This window comes from Impatiens glandulifera, chromosome 4, assembly GCF_907164915.1.
Source record: "Impatiens glandulifera chromosome 4, dImpGla2.1, whole genome shotgun sequence".
NCBI lineage: Eukaryota > Viridiplantae > Streptophyta > Magnoliopsida > Ericales > Balsaminaceae > Impatiens > Impatiens glandulifera.
In genome coordinates, this window is record NC_061865.1 from 19,881,588 (window position 1) to 19,898,716 (window position 17,129).

The 17,129-nt window shown below is 33.6% G+C and overlaps 2 protein-coding genes across 2 annotated transcripts; both read left to right on the forward strand.

The window, feature by feature from the left end:
• Positions 1 to 319: 319 nt before the first annotated feature.
• On the forward strand, positions 320 to 1,198 carry LOC124936982 (protein LURP-one-related 15-like). The gene is made up of 2 exons (XM_047477507.1): positions 320 to 876; positions 955 to 1,198. Exons 1-2 carry the CDS (start codon positions 376 to 378, stop codon positions 1,099 to 1,101), a joined length of 648 nt encoding a protein of 215 aa, XP_047333463.1. The 5' UTR covers positions 320 to 375; the 3' UTR covers positions 1,102 to 1,198.
• A 4,140-nt stretch (positions 1,199 to 5,338) lies between these two features.
• Positions 5,339 to 6,084, forward strand: LOC124934904 (protein LURP-one-related 15-like). Its single transcript, XM_047475396.1, has 2 exons — positions 5,339 to 5,854; positions 5,938 to 6,084. The coding sequence occupies exons 1-2, from the start codon at positions 5,354 to 5,356 to the stop codon at positions 6,082 to 6,084; spliced, it is 648 nt and encodes a 215-aa protein (XP_047331352.1). The 5' UTR covers positions 5,339 to 5,353.
• The last annotated feature ends 11,045 nt before the right edge of the window (positions 6,085 to 17,129 follow it).

Here is a 17,129-nt window from a genome sequence, read left to right on the forward strand (position 1 = left end):
AATAATATTTGTTATGAACAAATTTAATTAAAAAAACATTATGTTATAATAATAATGATTGGTTGGACTTTGAAGTGGCCAAACAAAACAAATAAAATAATCTAGGAAAAGCTAGCCCATGTTACAAGTTGCACAATCAGTCAAATATGATCCAACCAGACTAAACTTAATGAGTGCTTTGGCCAACTTTGAATCATTATAATAATATCAACACCCATTATGATTGAATCTCTTTGCCTTTGGTCAATTAAGTTCATCCAAACTTTCCTACTATAAATTCTGAAGAACAACAATTAAAGCCCACAAATCATTGCCTATTTTCTTCCCTCTTATCAATCATCAATTTATCATCACTTAAGAACTTCCAATTTACCAATGGCACAACCGATTAATCCAGTTCCATCACCAAGCTACACCGCCATAACAAGTCCAATCGCAGTCGTTGGTCCACAATACTGCGTGTCGGAGTACCCAGTAGACCTCATAATCGTAAGAAAGGCACTAGCTTTAACAACAGGAAATTTCAGTGTAACCGATGTAAAAGAGAATCTCATGTTCAAACTACAAGTTCAATGGTCTCTTCACGACAGTCGAATCCTTCGCGATCCATCGGGAAAACCCATTGTCACCCTTCGACAAAAGATTAGAACCATCCATGGAAGATGGCAAGTGTTCAGAGGAGAAAGTCATGATGAAAAAGACCTTCTTTTTACAGCTAAAACAACTTCATGGCTTCAATTGAAAACAAATATGGATATATTCTTGGCAAATAATGAAAGTGAAGAATACCCTGATTTTAGATTGGAAGGAAGTTATTCTGAGAAGCATGGTATTATTTATTATGGAGATGGTCAGTCCAAAGCTATTCTTGCTCAGGTAATTTGTTAATAAGATCTTAATTATTATGATTATGATTATTTGAAAATTTTGGTTAATTTAAATTTTAAATTGCAGATGCATAAGAAGGAGACAGCTAAGAGTGTGTTGCTGGGGAAACATAACTTCAGGGTGACAGTTTATCCAAATGTTGATTATGCTTTCATTGTATCTCTTATTGCCATTCTTGATGATATTGATATGTCCAATTCATTAATTAATTAATTATGTTATCTTTATTGTAATTTTATTTACTTCTTCCATTTCATCAATGTTGTATTAGAGAGAAAAATAAATTATTAGTGATTATGTGTGTTGTGTAGTGGATTTTTATTGATGAAATAAAATTATCTTAATTATGTGGATATATGATCTTTGAGACAATTATTGAAACTAAATATATGCATCAACTCTTTTGCATAAGAACAACATTATTTCGTGGAAGTCGTTGCACCCGTTTTCAATGCTCGGTCACACAAGACGATCACCCGTTTTTGTTCAATTTCGAATGTTTTGGATTTTATGTTTTTAGATCAAGATTCTTCTAGATCTCCGGGCAAGTGGTTAAATATGATCTTAGTGGTAATCTACCATTTGATCCAAGTAGTTAAAAATCTAAATGTTTAGATTTAGCTATCACTAGAAATTCACTTTTTTATAATCATAAAAGAGAATGAAAACTACATATCAAATTCAATGGGAAATTTGAGCAAATGACCCTAAAAACAGGGTGAAATGCATTTGGTGAGGGTGAATAATTTAAATAGCGTTGGTGATTTTTTTTTCTGACGAAAATGCCCTTATTGCGTCACGCATCCTCCAGTTGCGTGACGCACCCAAGGGCATATAGGTGTTCATCGGTTCAGTTTCGGGTTATTCGAGTTCCTCGGTTCAGGTTCTTCGAATTTTTTATTTTTTTTAGCCAATTCGAAAACCGAACCGAATTCGAATTCGTTTTTTCGGTTCGAATTCGAATAATTCGAATTCAAACCGAATTCAAAATTTTTTTTTATTCCCAAATTTTGAATTCGAATTATTATAATTAAAACCAAATTTGATATTTTTTCAATTAAATTATAAAAAACAATTAAAATAACATAACAACAAATTACATAAATTGTTATATCATACTTATCATACTTAAAATACAATCCATAATCAAATAAAAAATCAACTAGCCATAAAACATCAACTAGCCATAGATCAAAACATCATCATTCTTTGGCCACCTAAATTTAGATGTTTCACTAAACATCAACCTCATTGGACTCCGATATCGATTGTTTCAATTCTGAAATAAATTGAAAAGAATTATATTATACAACTTATTCAACTTATAAAATATTTTAGTAATTAAATAAGAGATAATAAAAAATTACCCTTTTCAAAATTTTCAAGCTCCTCTAGGTTTTCTTCTATGTTTTTTGGAGATTCACAAGAACGAATCCAATTTTGTCCACATATCAATGCTTGTGCAATTCTAGGAGTTAAAGAACTCCTAAATGCATCAAGAATTCTTCCTCCGGTACTAAAGACTGACTCCGAAGCAACCATAGAAACTGGAATAGCTAAAATATCACGAGCAAGTAATGATAATACAGGAAACGCTGGACTCTTCTTCTTCCACCAATCCAAAAGACTAAATGATGAATTCTCAAGTATACATTTATCTTCTTCATCATCCTCGGTTAAATATCTATCCAACTCTGACTTAGTATCTCTAGTTACTCCACTTGACGTCTTTCTCCTTTTCAATTCAGCCAATTTTTTTTGTCTCATTTTTATCATAGGATCAACATCATTACCAACCTCAAAAGAACTTGGAGCAATTAAAGCAGATTCAAAAACTAAAATGGAAGATGAAGATCCAACAGTTCTAGAATGAATTCTCTTATAATCAATAAATAGTTCATATAAGGCACTCTTCACAATTTCAGTAATCTTCTTACCTTCCTCTTCACCATACATATTGCAAAGAACAATTTCACAATAGTCAAATTTGTGCCTAGGATCAAATGCACAAGCAATGAAAACCAGCATATTAAACTTCTCTACATTCCCCCAATATTTATCGAATTTTTTCTTCATCTTTACTGCCATATTTCTAAAGTCATCATCTTCATGTGACAAATATTCTTTCAATACTCCATAAATCCCAGAAATATCATCCAAGCATGTACTGGCAGTAATATATTTTGAACCAGAAACCTTTAAAGTGAAAAGATAAAAATTTCGAAAGAAAATAGAGAGACTCTTAACATGTTTCCAATCGTAACTAGTCGGAACTCCAGGACCATGTTTGATAAGATCATCTCTATAACAATCATCCTCCAAAAATAACCTCTCAAAAGCTTTCTCATACATCAACCCCACACTCAACATCAAATAAGTAGAATTCCATCTTGTTGGAACATCCAAACACAATGATTTGTTACAATCACATTTTTCTAATTCTGCAAATCTCATAAATTTTTCCAATCTAGATGGTGATTGCCTCACATATTTAATTGCTGCCCTAACTCTTTCAACAGAGTCATTAGCTTCTTTTAATCCATCTTGTACAATTAAATTTATGATATGGGCAATACATCTAACATGCAACCATTTGCCTTGTAAAACACAAAGTCCCCCCCAACTAGCACATTTTCTTTTCAAATATTCAATTGCAACATCATTAGAGCTTGCATTATCGACTGTAACAGTAAACACATTGCGTAAACCCCAATCAACCAAGCATAATTCGATAGCTATTCCAATATCTTGACCCTTGTGACTTGATATAGGATGAAAATTTAACACCTTTTTATGCAATTTCCAATTATCATCAATAAAATGTGCAGTGAGACACATGTAATTAATCTTTTGCAAAGATGTCCAAGTATCTGTCGTCAAACTAACTCTAAGAGTTGTTTGTTTAAGTTTAGTCTTAAGTTTAGCCTTTTCATCCATAAATAGTAAGAAATCAACACAAACAATCATATGTAAACGAAATAAACACAAAATATAGACGAATATAGTGGAATGGTCGAATGAATTATTAATTTGTTCAAAATTTTCCCCGCTGTACAAACTCGTCACCGTTGGAAGTTCTTCGCAGCTATAGGCCATTGAATATAGTGGAATGGTCGACGGTGCCTCTTCGATTGGTTCTTCGGCGATGAAAAAGAAGAGAAAGTCTTTTCCGCCACAATTAGGGTTCACGGCGGAGAAGACATGGATGAGAGAGAAAATGAATTGAAAATGAAAAAAAAATTATGACTTTATAGGGTTTCGGGTGCGTCACACAACTGGAGTTGCGTTACGCAAGGGTATAAATGTAATTAAAAAAATGGGGGTCACCAGCGCTATTTAATTTATTCACTCTCACCAAACGCAATTCACCCTATTTTTAGGGTCATTTGCTCAAATTTCCCAATTGAATGATGTTATGCTTTGGTATTGCTGTACTAGTAAATTTGAGGAGATGACCCTAATAATGAACTCATTTTGGGAAATGACTTAGGCCTGATAATATTTGTAAAAATGACCTTTTTGGTATGTAAAAAGTCCAAAATACCCTTTCGCGTCACGCGAAGTGCCCTGATAATGTTTGTAAAAAAGAGTCGCTGTGCGTTATCCGAGGGGCTTCGCTTAACGAGAGGGGGTATTTTCGTCCAAAAGAGTCATTTTTACAAACTTTATTGGACATGGGTTATTTCCCCCAAAAAGTCATTTGTAGAGTCATTTCGTTAAATTTTCCGTTGAACTAAACTTCTAACCTTCATTTCAACTTAAAACGTTCTAAATAAAACCGTGAACTAAATTTATGACTTCCATTTCAACTTAACACATTCTAAATAAAATTGAACCTGCAATTTTTGTCCTCCTAAAAATTATTTTTGCCACTTAAATTACTTAAGTTATAATTTATTATTATTATTGTTATTTTAAAAAAAACATATTTTAGTTAAATTTATATTACTAACCAATATTTGTTATGAACAAATCAGACTGATCGAAATTATTTTTTAACCGATCAATCAATTTGAAACCGAAAATTGAAATTTTCTCAAACCTACTTTTACTTTTAGTTATGTATTTTGGTAATCAAATTAATTAGAATGTAAATTAGTTGACTAGATGGGTAAATGAAAAGTGTAAAAATAACATTTTGTTAGAATATTAATGATTGGTTTAGACTTTGAAGTGGTCAAATAAAACAAATAAAATAATTTAGGAAAAACTAACACATGTTACAAGTTGCACAATCAGTCAAATATGATCCAGCCAGATTGACTACTTTTCCCAACTTTGAATCATTATAATAATATTAACACCCATTATGATTGAATCCATTGGCCTTTGGTCAATTAAATTCATCCAAACTTTCCTATTATAAATTCTGAAGAACAACAATTAAAGCCCACAAATCATTGCCTATTTTCTTCCCTCTTATCAATCATCAATTTATCATCACTTAAGAACTTCCAATTTACCAATGGCACAACCATTTAATCCAGTTCCATCACCAAGCTACACCGCCATAACAAGTCCAATCGCAGTCGTTGGTCCACAATACTGCGTGTCCGAGTACCCAGTAGACCTCATAATCGTAAGAAAGGCACTAGTTTTAACAACAGGAAATTTCAGTGTAACCGATGTAAAAGAGAATCTCATGTTCAAACTACAAGTTCAATGGTCTCTTCACGACAGTCGAATCCTTCGCGATCCATCGGGAAAACCTATTGTCACCCTTCGACAAAAGATTAGAACTATCCATGGGAGATGGCAAGTGTTCAGAGGAGACAGTCATGATGAAAAAGACCTTCTTTTTACTGCTAAAACAACTTCATGGCTTCAATTGAAAACAAATATGGATATATTCTTGGTAAATAATGAAAGTGAAGAATACCCTGATTTTAGATTGGAAGGAAGTTATTCTGAGAAGCATGGTATTATTTATTATGGAGATGGTCAGTCCAAAGCTATTCTTGCTCAGGTAATTGTTAATAAGATCTTAATTATTATGATTATGATTATGATTATTTGAAAATTTTGGTTAACTTAAACTTTAAATTGCAGATGCATAAGAAGGAGACAGCTAAGAGTGTGTTGCTGGGGAAACATAACTTCAGGGTGACAGTTTATCCAAATGTTGATTATGCTTTCATTGTATCTCTTATTGCCATTCTTGATGATATTGATATGTCCAATTCATTAATTAATTAATTATGTTATCTTTATTGTAATTTTATTTACTTCTTCCATTTCATCAATGCTGTATTAGAGAGAAAAATAAATTATTAGTGATTATGTGTGTTGTGTAGTGATTTTTTATTGATGAAATAAAATTATCTTAATTATGTGGATATATGATCTTTGAGACAATTATTGGATTGTTGTAAAGAACATTTTTTAAGTACTTTAGAAGGACTAAATATACGTATCAACTCTTTTACATAAGAACAACATTGTTTTCGTGGAGGTCGTTGCAACCCGTTTTTAATACTAAATCACCAATTTTTGTCCAATTTCGAATAGTTTGGATTTTATATTTTTAGATCAAGATTCTTCTAGATCTCCTGCAAGTGGTTAAATATGACCTTAGTGGTAATCTCTCATTTGATCCAAATAGGTAAAATGTTTAGATTTAGTAGTTCAACCTATCATCTATACTTATACTTGACAAACGAGAAATGCTAGAAATTCACTTTTTTATAATCATCAAAAAAGAATGAAAACTAACGATCAAATTGAATGATGTTATATTTTGATATCGTTGAACTAAACTTGTGACCTTCATTTCAACCTAAAACGTTCTAAATAAAACCGTGAATTAAATTTGTAACCTCCATTTCAACCTAAGGTGTTTTAAATAAAATTGAACCTGCGATTTTTGTCATCATAAAAATCATTTTTGTCACTTAACTAAATTAATAAGTTGTAATTTATTATTATTAATGTTATTTGTTTAAAAACATATTTTGGTTATATTTATATTGCTTAACCATATTTGTTATGAACAAATCAGACTGATCGAAGCTATATTTTAACCGGTCAATCAATTGAAAACCGAAGTTTAAAAAATTTTCAAACCTACTCTTAGTTATGTATTTTGGTAATCAAATTAATTATCCATTGTTTTATAATGTAAATTAGTTTATTAGATGGGTAAATGAAAAGTGCAAGAATAACCTTTTGTTAGAATAATAATGATTGGTTGGACTTTGAAGTGGTCAAATAAAACTAATAGAATAATTTATGTAAAACTAACACATGATACAAGTTGCACAATCAGTCAAATATGATCCAACCTGATTGACTTTTGCCAACTTTGAATCATTATAACAATATTAACACCCATTATGATTGAATCCCTTTACCTTTGTTCAATTAAATTCATCAAACCTTCCTAGAACTATATATTCTGAAGAACAACTAAAACCCACAAATCATTGCCTATTTTCTTTCCCTCTTATTTGTCGGAAATATTTATATATATTTGATATTATAAGACAAGGTTACAAAATATATATATAAAAGGTTTATTTTACCGCCTAAGTTAGGACAACCTCTAGATGGGCTGCAACCTTTAGATGGGTTAGGCCACATAATATACTCTAACACTATTCCTCAAGCTCAAGGTGGTAGAGTAAAGTTCATCTTAAGTTTGCTCAATAACGTAAAAACGACCCGACAAGAGAGACTTGGTGAAGACATATGCAGTCAGGTGTTCATTAGACACGTTTCGTAATTATATAGTACCAACACCAACATGTTGACGTATAAAGTGGCAATCTATCTTAATGTTTAGTGCGCTCATGAAACACATCATTCCGAGAAATGTGAATAACACTTTGACTATCACAATGAAGATCGGTGGATGGCGGTTGAGGAATGCCAATATCAGAGAGAAGTCATCGAATCAAAAGAAGTTTAGAAGTAGAATTAGCAAGCACACGATACTCTAACTCAGCGCTCGAACGAGAAATGACAATCTGTTTCTTACTTCGCCAGGAAACAAGAGAATCTCCAAGAAGAAACAATAACCAGTGATGAAGCGTCGGTCGGTGGGATCGACTGTCCAATTAGCATCCGAGTAACTAGTGAGTACCAATGATGAATCAGTAGAGAAGTGAAGACCATGTAAGAGAGTGCATTTAATACAACATAGAATACGTAACACATCAGAGTGATGAGCTGTACGAGGACTAGTCATGAATTGACTAACGATGTGAACTGCATGTAAGGGTGTTCAATATATGGTTTGAACCGAATATCTGACCGAATTTGAATTCACCGAATTCGAATAAACCAAATTCGAATTTCTTTTTTGGTTTCGAATCTAATTCTATACCGATTCAAATTCAAATACGGTTTTCAGTTTAGTTTTCGAGTTTGAGTTTAAACTCGAAACCAAACTTAAACCCGAATTTATTTTTTATCATTTATTTTAATTATATCATATATAATTTAATACAATTTAAATAAATAATTATAAATTAAATTAACATGGGTCTCCTAATATATCCATTATATTTTTATACAGTCCAATAAAACTTTAATCCCTCATTCTCTTTCCCCTTCCTCTAGCTGTCCACCTTCCAGTCGTCCACATTCATGTCTTCCTGTTCTTTCCAGTCGTCTACCTCATCTCTAACTATAAGATTATCTAAAACTCTTCATCTATCCAACTAACTCACCAGTAATATATTGATAGTCACCAACATTATTTCACTTCTGTCGTTCAACCGCCAAACATTAAAGATTGGTAAGTCACTAAAATAGTTTGAGTATTTTTTAATTTTTTTTTGTATTATTATAGACTTTTAGTAGATAAAATCTCTCTAATTAAAATTTGAATAAAAAAATTGAATTCAAATTCTGTTCAGTTTTCGAATTAGCTAAAGTAATAAAAATTTCAAATAACCCGAACCGAGGAACTCGAATAACCAAAAAATTATACCAATGAACACCCATAACTACATGAGCTATATCAGGGTGAGTGACAATCATATACATCTAGGAGCCCACTAACTGGCAATAGAGCGTGGGGTCCATAAGAGGGATGTCATCGAGAGGAGTAAGACGACAATCTGCCTCAAGTGGAGTCGAGGTAGTTTTGCTATCAGTCAAGCCAGCACATGAGATGAGGTTAGAAGCATACTTCATTTGAGACAAATAGATATCATCTATTGTGTCAGAAATCTAAAGACCAAGAAAGTAACACAACTTACCAATACTCTTCATATCAAAATATTGACGAAGATAGATACGTAAATAAAATATTCTAGAGGCATTATCGTTAGTGATCATTATATCATCAACATATAATAATATAATAATAATCCTAAATGCGGAGCAACAAATGAATAAAGAAAAGTCATAGGGAGAGGCGGTAAACCCATACTGAATAAGTGCTGAGCTAAACTTAACAAACCAAGTTTGTGGTGCTTACTTTCGACCGTAAAGAACATGACATAACTTACATACCTTCCCCAAAATGTCTGAACAAGACGAAGGACTCACATAAACCTCCTCAAAAAGATCTCCATGAAAAAAAATCATTCTTTATATCCAACTGTTGAAGAGACCATCGACGAGCAACATCAATATCCAAATGACATCGAACATAAGTTAAACGGGCAACGAGAGCAAAAGTCTATTCACAGTCAATGTCATACTCCTATAAGAAACCCTTGGCCACGAGACGAGATTTGTAGCAGTCAATAGATCCATCAACATTTGTTTTGATCTTGTAAGTCTATTTGCAACTAATAGATTTCTTGCCATGTGATAGATCAACGATATCTCAAATCATAGTCTTCTCAAGAGCCTGCAATTCCTTAGACATAGCCTCATGAAAGGTCTTATGCTCATGGTTAACTAGAATGACAAAGAAACAATGGTAATCTTAGAGATGAGGAGAAAGACAACGTACATGGGTAGAATGTCGACTAGTGGCAGTAGGGACCTGAGGGACTTGATCAAGTACTTGTTCAGGAGACACAAGTGGGTCAACTAGGGATGACGGGAGAGAAGTGACAATGTAAAATAAATTTGTGTAAGTTTAGGACCTATAAAAGAAGGAGAGGAGATGGATCTAAAATAAAAAATGGGGAATCCGTCTAAAAATGAGTGGTAAACTTGGACTCAGAAGAGAATATATTCTGTTCCCAAAAGGTGACATGACAAGAAACACGAATCCGATTTGACATAGGATCCCAACAACGATAGTCCTTATGTTCTACCTTATATCTCAAAAAACAACATAGATGATTCCGAGGCTCCAAATTGTTTCGTTCATGTAGTGGAAGATGGACAAAACTGACACAACTAAATGGTCAAAGAATGGAGTAATCTGGTGGATGACCAAAGAGATTTTGGTAAGGAGGGAATCCTGAAGTACATAAGATGACATTCAGCAGTAAATGAAACTTCACCCTAAAACCGATCTGGACATGAAGCAAAAAGAAGCATGACATGAATAATATCTAGAATGTGTCTATGTTTACGTTCAACCCTACTATTTTGTTGTGAAGTGTAAGGATATTAAAGCTAAATAACAGTACCCTGGGCGGAAAGAAAATCGAGAAAAGTAAAATCATTTTATTCTAGAGCATTGTCAGTACGAAGTGTTTTAATAGTGATGAGAATTGTGTTTGAATAATTTTCGCAAAAATGGAATAAGTATAGGCAAGTTTAGAACCTTCAAAAAATAAATCCAAGTGAACCGTGAATAATTATCAACAAATATCACAAAATATCGATAACCATGAAATGTACCAACAGGGGAGGACCCCCAAATATCTTAGTGAACTAGCGAAAAGGGTTTATCAGTAATAGAATGATTATTCAAGAAAGAAAGTGCTGGTTGCACAATCAAATGAATCAAATTGAATATGACCCAAAAAACCTTTGGTAGTAAGAGACATATGTTTATTTGATGAAGCATGCACTGATAAATGGAGAAAGGAGAAATGACAATAGAAATGGAAGGAAAAGGCTGAAGGGAACAAAACTCAAATAAGAGACCCGTCTTGTACCCCGTCCCAAGAATCCGACCCATCTGTGAATCTTGAACTTGTACACCAAAAGACGTAAAAGTAATAGTAAGTCCCGGTTCAATCAACTGACCAACAGAAACAATGTTTAATGCTAAACGGGGAATGTAGTAGATATCTTGGAGAAATGGTAAAGTGACATGACTAGTATGTGTGATGTGCATAGTTTCATCATTTGCAGTGTGAATGGGAGGTGAGGTGGTGAAAGGTTTTAGGGAATGCAACATATTAATGTTAGAGGTCATATGGTTACAACAAGAAGAGTCTATGAACCATTGTTGATTACCTAATGTGGTGGGTAATGAAGAATTGACAAATAAAACATGAGTGAGCAATTTATGAATATCCATAAGGGTGGGAGTAGTAGAATGAGGCGACTGTAAATTATTTGTGGCAGCGACTATGGAGGAGGAAGAGTCAGCTGAAGAAGATGTATGGCCCAGTTCTGGGCATTTCTGAATGACATGACCCTTTCGGTGGCAATAACGACACTCAATGTTGGGGTAATGAGTGTAAAAATGATCAACATTCGGGCAACGACGACACATCTAGCAGACTTAACTAATTGAACATCTTTCCGAGCATTCTTACGAGGAAACACGAGCAAAGAAGATGAAACAACTATAACAAAATTAGTAGTATGAGATCAAAGCATGGCAAGACGAGTAGCCTCAAAAGAGATCTTCTTCGTAACTATGTCTAATGAAGGAAATGGATGATGATAGATAAATGATCCACGAACATACTCGTACTCAGGTCCATGTTTCATCAGTAGCTGAATGACCTCAAAGTATTTCTCATTATTGCTGGCCTTGTCAATGCGATCCCAGAGTGACTGAATAATAAAGAATAAATCGTCTATGGATTGTCCTAGGTCATGTTTTAGTGCATGTAATGAACTCAACAACTGATAGTGGTGCATTCCTCTAGTAGCCTATAATCGATCTTTTAGATAATCCCAGGTCATCTTGCTGGTATCCATTTACCGAAGCTGGATCTGGATATTCCTAGATGACATGTTTCGAATCAAAGTAAGAATAGTACGATTCTTACTATCACAGTCATAAATAACTACACAATAATCGTCAATTTCTTTTGTAATCGACATAGTAGAGGAAGATTCAACATGTTTTATTAGTACTGTGAAATTACCCAGTGACATATCGCCACAACTTCTTACCAATTAACAACCTCTTTATAGATTCAGACCACTAATCATAGTTGTCTCCTAACAACATAATCGTAATACCAGATGCCTCCACACGATCCATATTGAGAGACATAAAGGAAGAATCCAAGGCAGAAAAATACCAATAATCATCCAAAAAATATATCAAAAGATTCAATAAAGAACTTAGACTGCTCAACGAATCAGAAAGCTGTAGACAATTTAAAAAACCAAATGAGATTCGAAAATAAAAAAATAGTCGAAATCAAAATCTGACCTAATGAGACTGCTCAACTTAGATTTGAATGCAACTTGATTGTATGTTTTCTTGATTTGAATTTGATCCTAAGATTATTTCAAAGATTTCCGCTGAATTCAATTTGAACGAATAAAACTAAATAAAAAAGACATAAATTTGATTTTGAAAATTTTCAAAATCGGATTTTTGTTCTTGAGCTCTAACTCAAGAATTACGGTTTGAAAAGCTTCTTAACATCTTCTAAATGATATAGAGTAGTTTTGGATCAATTCTAATAAGTTTTAAGCATGTTTGTTTAAATACTAAAAATTTCAAAAATTTGGAAAAATCCAGTTTTTTAATTAGTCAAAACGGATAGCCAGTGTTGATGTTTTGGTTTATTCGATAATACTATGTATAAGGAAGCTATAGGTAAGCTCTTTATACCCAATTGAATCTTAAACCCAAAATCCCATTTTCCCCCAAAATTTGTTTGGATTAAATTGAACGTCTTCCCGATCGATTATACATCATGATGATGTTAAAAGAATCATTGGGATTAGATGAAGCTTCCCATGTCTTCAGAGCAAATGATGGAAGCTTCAATCAAAATCCCAAATTTTGCTATTGGTGTTCTTGATGTCTGACCGAGGATTTTGCCTAAGTTTGATTTTCAACTAAGAAAACTAAGACATCACTTGCATCTGACCGAGGAATCATAGCATCCGACTGAGATTTTAGCCTGACCTAGTTTTTGATCGAGAAAACCAACTAGACATGGTTTTAGACCGAGAATCAGTGCGTACGACCAATGCTCACGTTAACCATGCGCCCAAACTCGTTGACCTAGGCAAAATCCCACGAAACTCATGTGTCCGATCCGATTTGCGACCTAGACTTGCTTAAGGGTCTATTTGTTTGGGGTTTTAATTTCTAATTGTTTTTAACAAATATAAGTCATAAACAAATCCAAAAAAATATAAAACAGTTTAAAAATATTTTTAGAATATTTTCAAAAAAAAAATATTTTTAAAAAAGCCTATTTGAATTTATTTTCAATTTATAATGCCTTAAACTGATATTTTTTAAGTGTTTCCTCAATAATTCTCGACATCAATAGCAGGTACCAACATTTAAATATTTTTTTTATAATTTTAAATGTAAGAAAATATATGTATGTCTATAACTTGAAAAATAATTGGTTAAACAAAACGTAATAAAACCAAATTGTCAAAGAGATGACCAAGATTTTATGAAGTAGATATCGTTCTTTAACGACATAGAGAACATAGCACGAATGTAATTTCCCGTCACCAAAAATCGAACCCTAAAAGAATCTATGATAAAATTATCAATGTTTTATTGATTTTAAATTGAAAATATATTGACGACTCTTTAATCAAATAAATAATCTTTTTAATTAATTATTTTTAATTAATTTAAAATAAACATTTCCTATAATCAAATTATAATTTGATTATTTTAAATCTAAAAAATTATTTAAATTCGCTAAAAATTTAATTATTGTTATAATTAATTTTAAATATCAAAATAAATTTTTATATAAATATTTTACAATAATATTTTAATAAAAGATTTTTGTTAAAATTTCTCGAAACTCGAGTTTTTCAGGAATAAAGGATTTCTGGATACTACAAAATTATTCTGAAAATATAAATAAAAATTATTAAATTATTTTAATGAGATAATAAATTATTTTTTCATAAAAAAAATTTAAGTATTGAACGATAACTGAAACTAATTTTTTTTTTAACTTGTATAAAATATAATGTAAAACTTTGTTGGGTCAAATTATTTTGACTAAGTGTTGAAATAATTTAACTATTGAGATTTTGATGATGAAATGATTTATGTGTTTTGATGGAGGTGTATCGAAATCATATTTAATGAGACTTGGCTCTAATGAGGCTCATTAGACCAATTTTGGCATTAGATGCAAATAATTAGACGTGCAGTCTATCTCAGCGGAGTTAGACGTGCAGTCTAATGAATTCCGGAATTAGACGTGCGGTCTAATAGATCTCGAAATTAGACATGCAGTCTAACTCGTGGAGTTAGATGTGCAATCTAATAGATCTCAGAATTAGACGTGCAGTCTAATAGATTTCGGAATTAGACGTGCAGTCTAACTCAGTGGACTTAGACGTGCAGTCTAATATATTCGGAATTAGACGTGCAATCTAACTCAGCAGAGTTAAACGTGCAGTCTAATATATTCGGAATTAGATGTGTAGTCTAACTCAGCGGAGTTAGACGTGCAGTCTAATATATTTGGAATTAGACGTGCAATTTAACTCAGCAGAGTTAGACATGCAGTCTATTGGATTGTGAAAGTTAGACGTAAGTCTAACTCCTTCAGACAAGTCTGAGGTAAAACCGAAATTAGACGTGCAGTCTAACTTAATGGAATTAGACGTGCAGTCTAATGGTTAGTGAATGATTAGACGTGTAATCTAATTAGTGAAAGTTAGACGTAAGTCTAACTCCTTCAAATTAGTCTGAAGTAGAACCAGAATTAGACGTGCAGTCTAACTCAGTGGAGTTAGACGTGTAGTCTAATGGTTTGTAACAATTAGACGTGTAGTCTAATTGGTGAAAGTTAGACGTAATTCTAAATCCTTCAGACAAGTCTAAAGTGATTGTAATTACATAAGTCTAATTCCATTAGACCAGGCGGTCTAATGGATTCTACTCTTAGACGGGGATGTTTAATTTTATTAGACTGGTTTTCATAATCCGTCTAACTGAAATACGTCTAATGCTAAGCTTAAGTAGTATTCTTGAAGCTAGCACCCGCCTACCCACGTGTTATAGCTGTACCTTACTCCTGCTCCACTTTCTAGTGAAGATCAGTACAACAACTATATGCAACCAACCAACGAATGCCACATAAGAGAATTTTCCTCATATTACTTGTTTTGTAGGTACATCTCTGATGGAATATTCGGCGCACTACCAGTGGTGTACAGCCAAGATCCTTGTGCTCAAAACCTTCTGTGTACAAAGGAGGCTTTCCAATGGAAGGATGACACATATCATTCTAAAAGATTCGACCGTTAGCCTCTAGCCAGTATTTTATCAAATCTCAAGGACAACGAACAATAATCCTTACGAACTGCCAGATTATACAAAGAGTGAATCTACAATCCTACTTGCTATTCCAGAGAGAGAAATCAAGCTTTTATTGTGAAGCTACTTTCCTGATTGTACTGTGTGTGAATCAAGAGAGAGCTAGAATCCAAAACACCTTTAGCTGAGTGATATTCTTCATCTTGTATATTGAACAGAGTGTGTTTTGTTCAATAGTGAGCTAAGTGTGTGTAAACTGTATTTGATTCGAATCATATTATAGTGAATCCTTCCAGTGGTTGGAAGAAGGGGTGACGTATGAGAGTTTCTCCGAACATCCATAAACAAACTACTGTGTTCTTTCATTTCTGTCATCTTTTCATCTTTCATCTTGAGCTTCAAACCCAAATAAACAATTCCGCCTTGAATATGTTTCAAGTGTTTACAAGTGTTTGCGTAGAATAGAAAGCGAATTAAATCCTTAACAGAATTTCTTTCGAACCGTTTTTCATAAGCCTTCATCAATAGTCAGACCCCCGTATCTATCGATAAAGCCGATCCTATCAATTGGTATCAGAGCCCTATTTCTATTCTAAAGCTTTTCCTGAAAAATGTCGACTATAACCAAAGATGCCAGTGCTACAGCCATTCCAACTTTCTCTCGAGAAAACTACATTGTATGGAAGAAAAGAGTTCGTGCTCACCTTTCTTCTCTTCATGACGACATGTGGAGTGTTGTGATAGAAGGTCCCATCAAGATTGATAAGGAGAAGGCTGACTGGACCGCTGATGAAAAGAAGTAGAACAACCTCAACAACATGACTCTTGATGTTCTGTACAGATCACTCGATGACAGCATGTTCAACTACATTATCAAATGCGATACTGTCAAAGAGGTCTGGGACAGACTCACCCAACTGTGTGAGGGCAATGAGCAAACCAAGGAAAACAAGATCATGGTTGCCACTCAGCAGTTTGATAGTTTCAAGATGCGTCCTGGTGAAATAATGAACGACTTCGACACCAGATTTAGCAAGATTGTCTCCTCCCTATCCATCCTAGGCAAGACCTATAGCAACAGAGAGCTTGCTATCAAGGTTATGCGTGCTCTTCCAAGGGAATGGGACATAAAGACAATGGCGATGAGAGAATCCAAAGATCTTAGCAAGATCTCTCTCTTTGATCTTTTGCTGATCTCAAGGCCTATGAGATCGAGCTGAACTGTAGGATGGAAGAAGATCAACCCACATCCTTTATCATTGCCAAGGCGCTGGTGACTGCCGAAGAGCCACCAACCGCTCTGAATGTGAAGATGGAAGCTCATCAGCTGAGTAGCGATGCCATGTCTCTCTTTGTGAAGAAGTTTGACGACTTCATGAAGAAGAGCAACTCTAACTCAAACTATTCAAATTCTAATGACAATAAAAAATCTAAAGCTAATGTTACTTGTTTTAACTATGGTATTAATGGTCATTATGCATCGGAATGCTGGAAGCCGAAATGTGAAGATGCCAAGGATGATGGAAAAGAGCTGAAGGCTCTTATGGCAGGTGACGGGAAGAACAAACGAAGCAACCGCGATTCATACTTCTCATCTAATGAAAGTGATGAAGAAGAGGTGGCCTGCTTCATGGCAAGAGAAGATGAAGAAAGGACTCAGGAGACTGAGGTATTTGACTTCTCTTCCGAAAGGTTTTCAAGGGAACAACTGGTA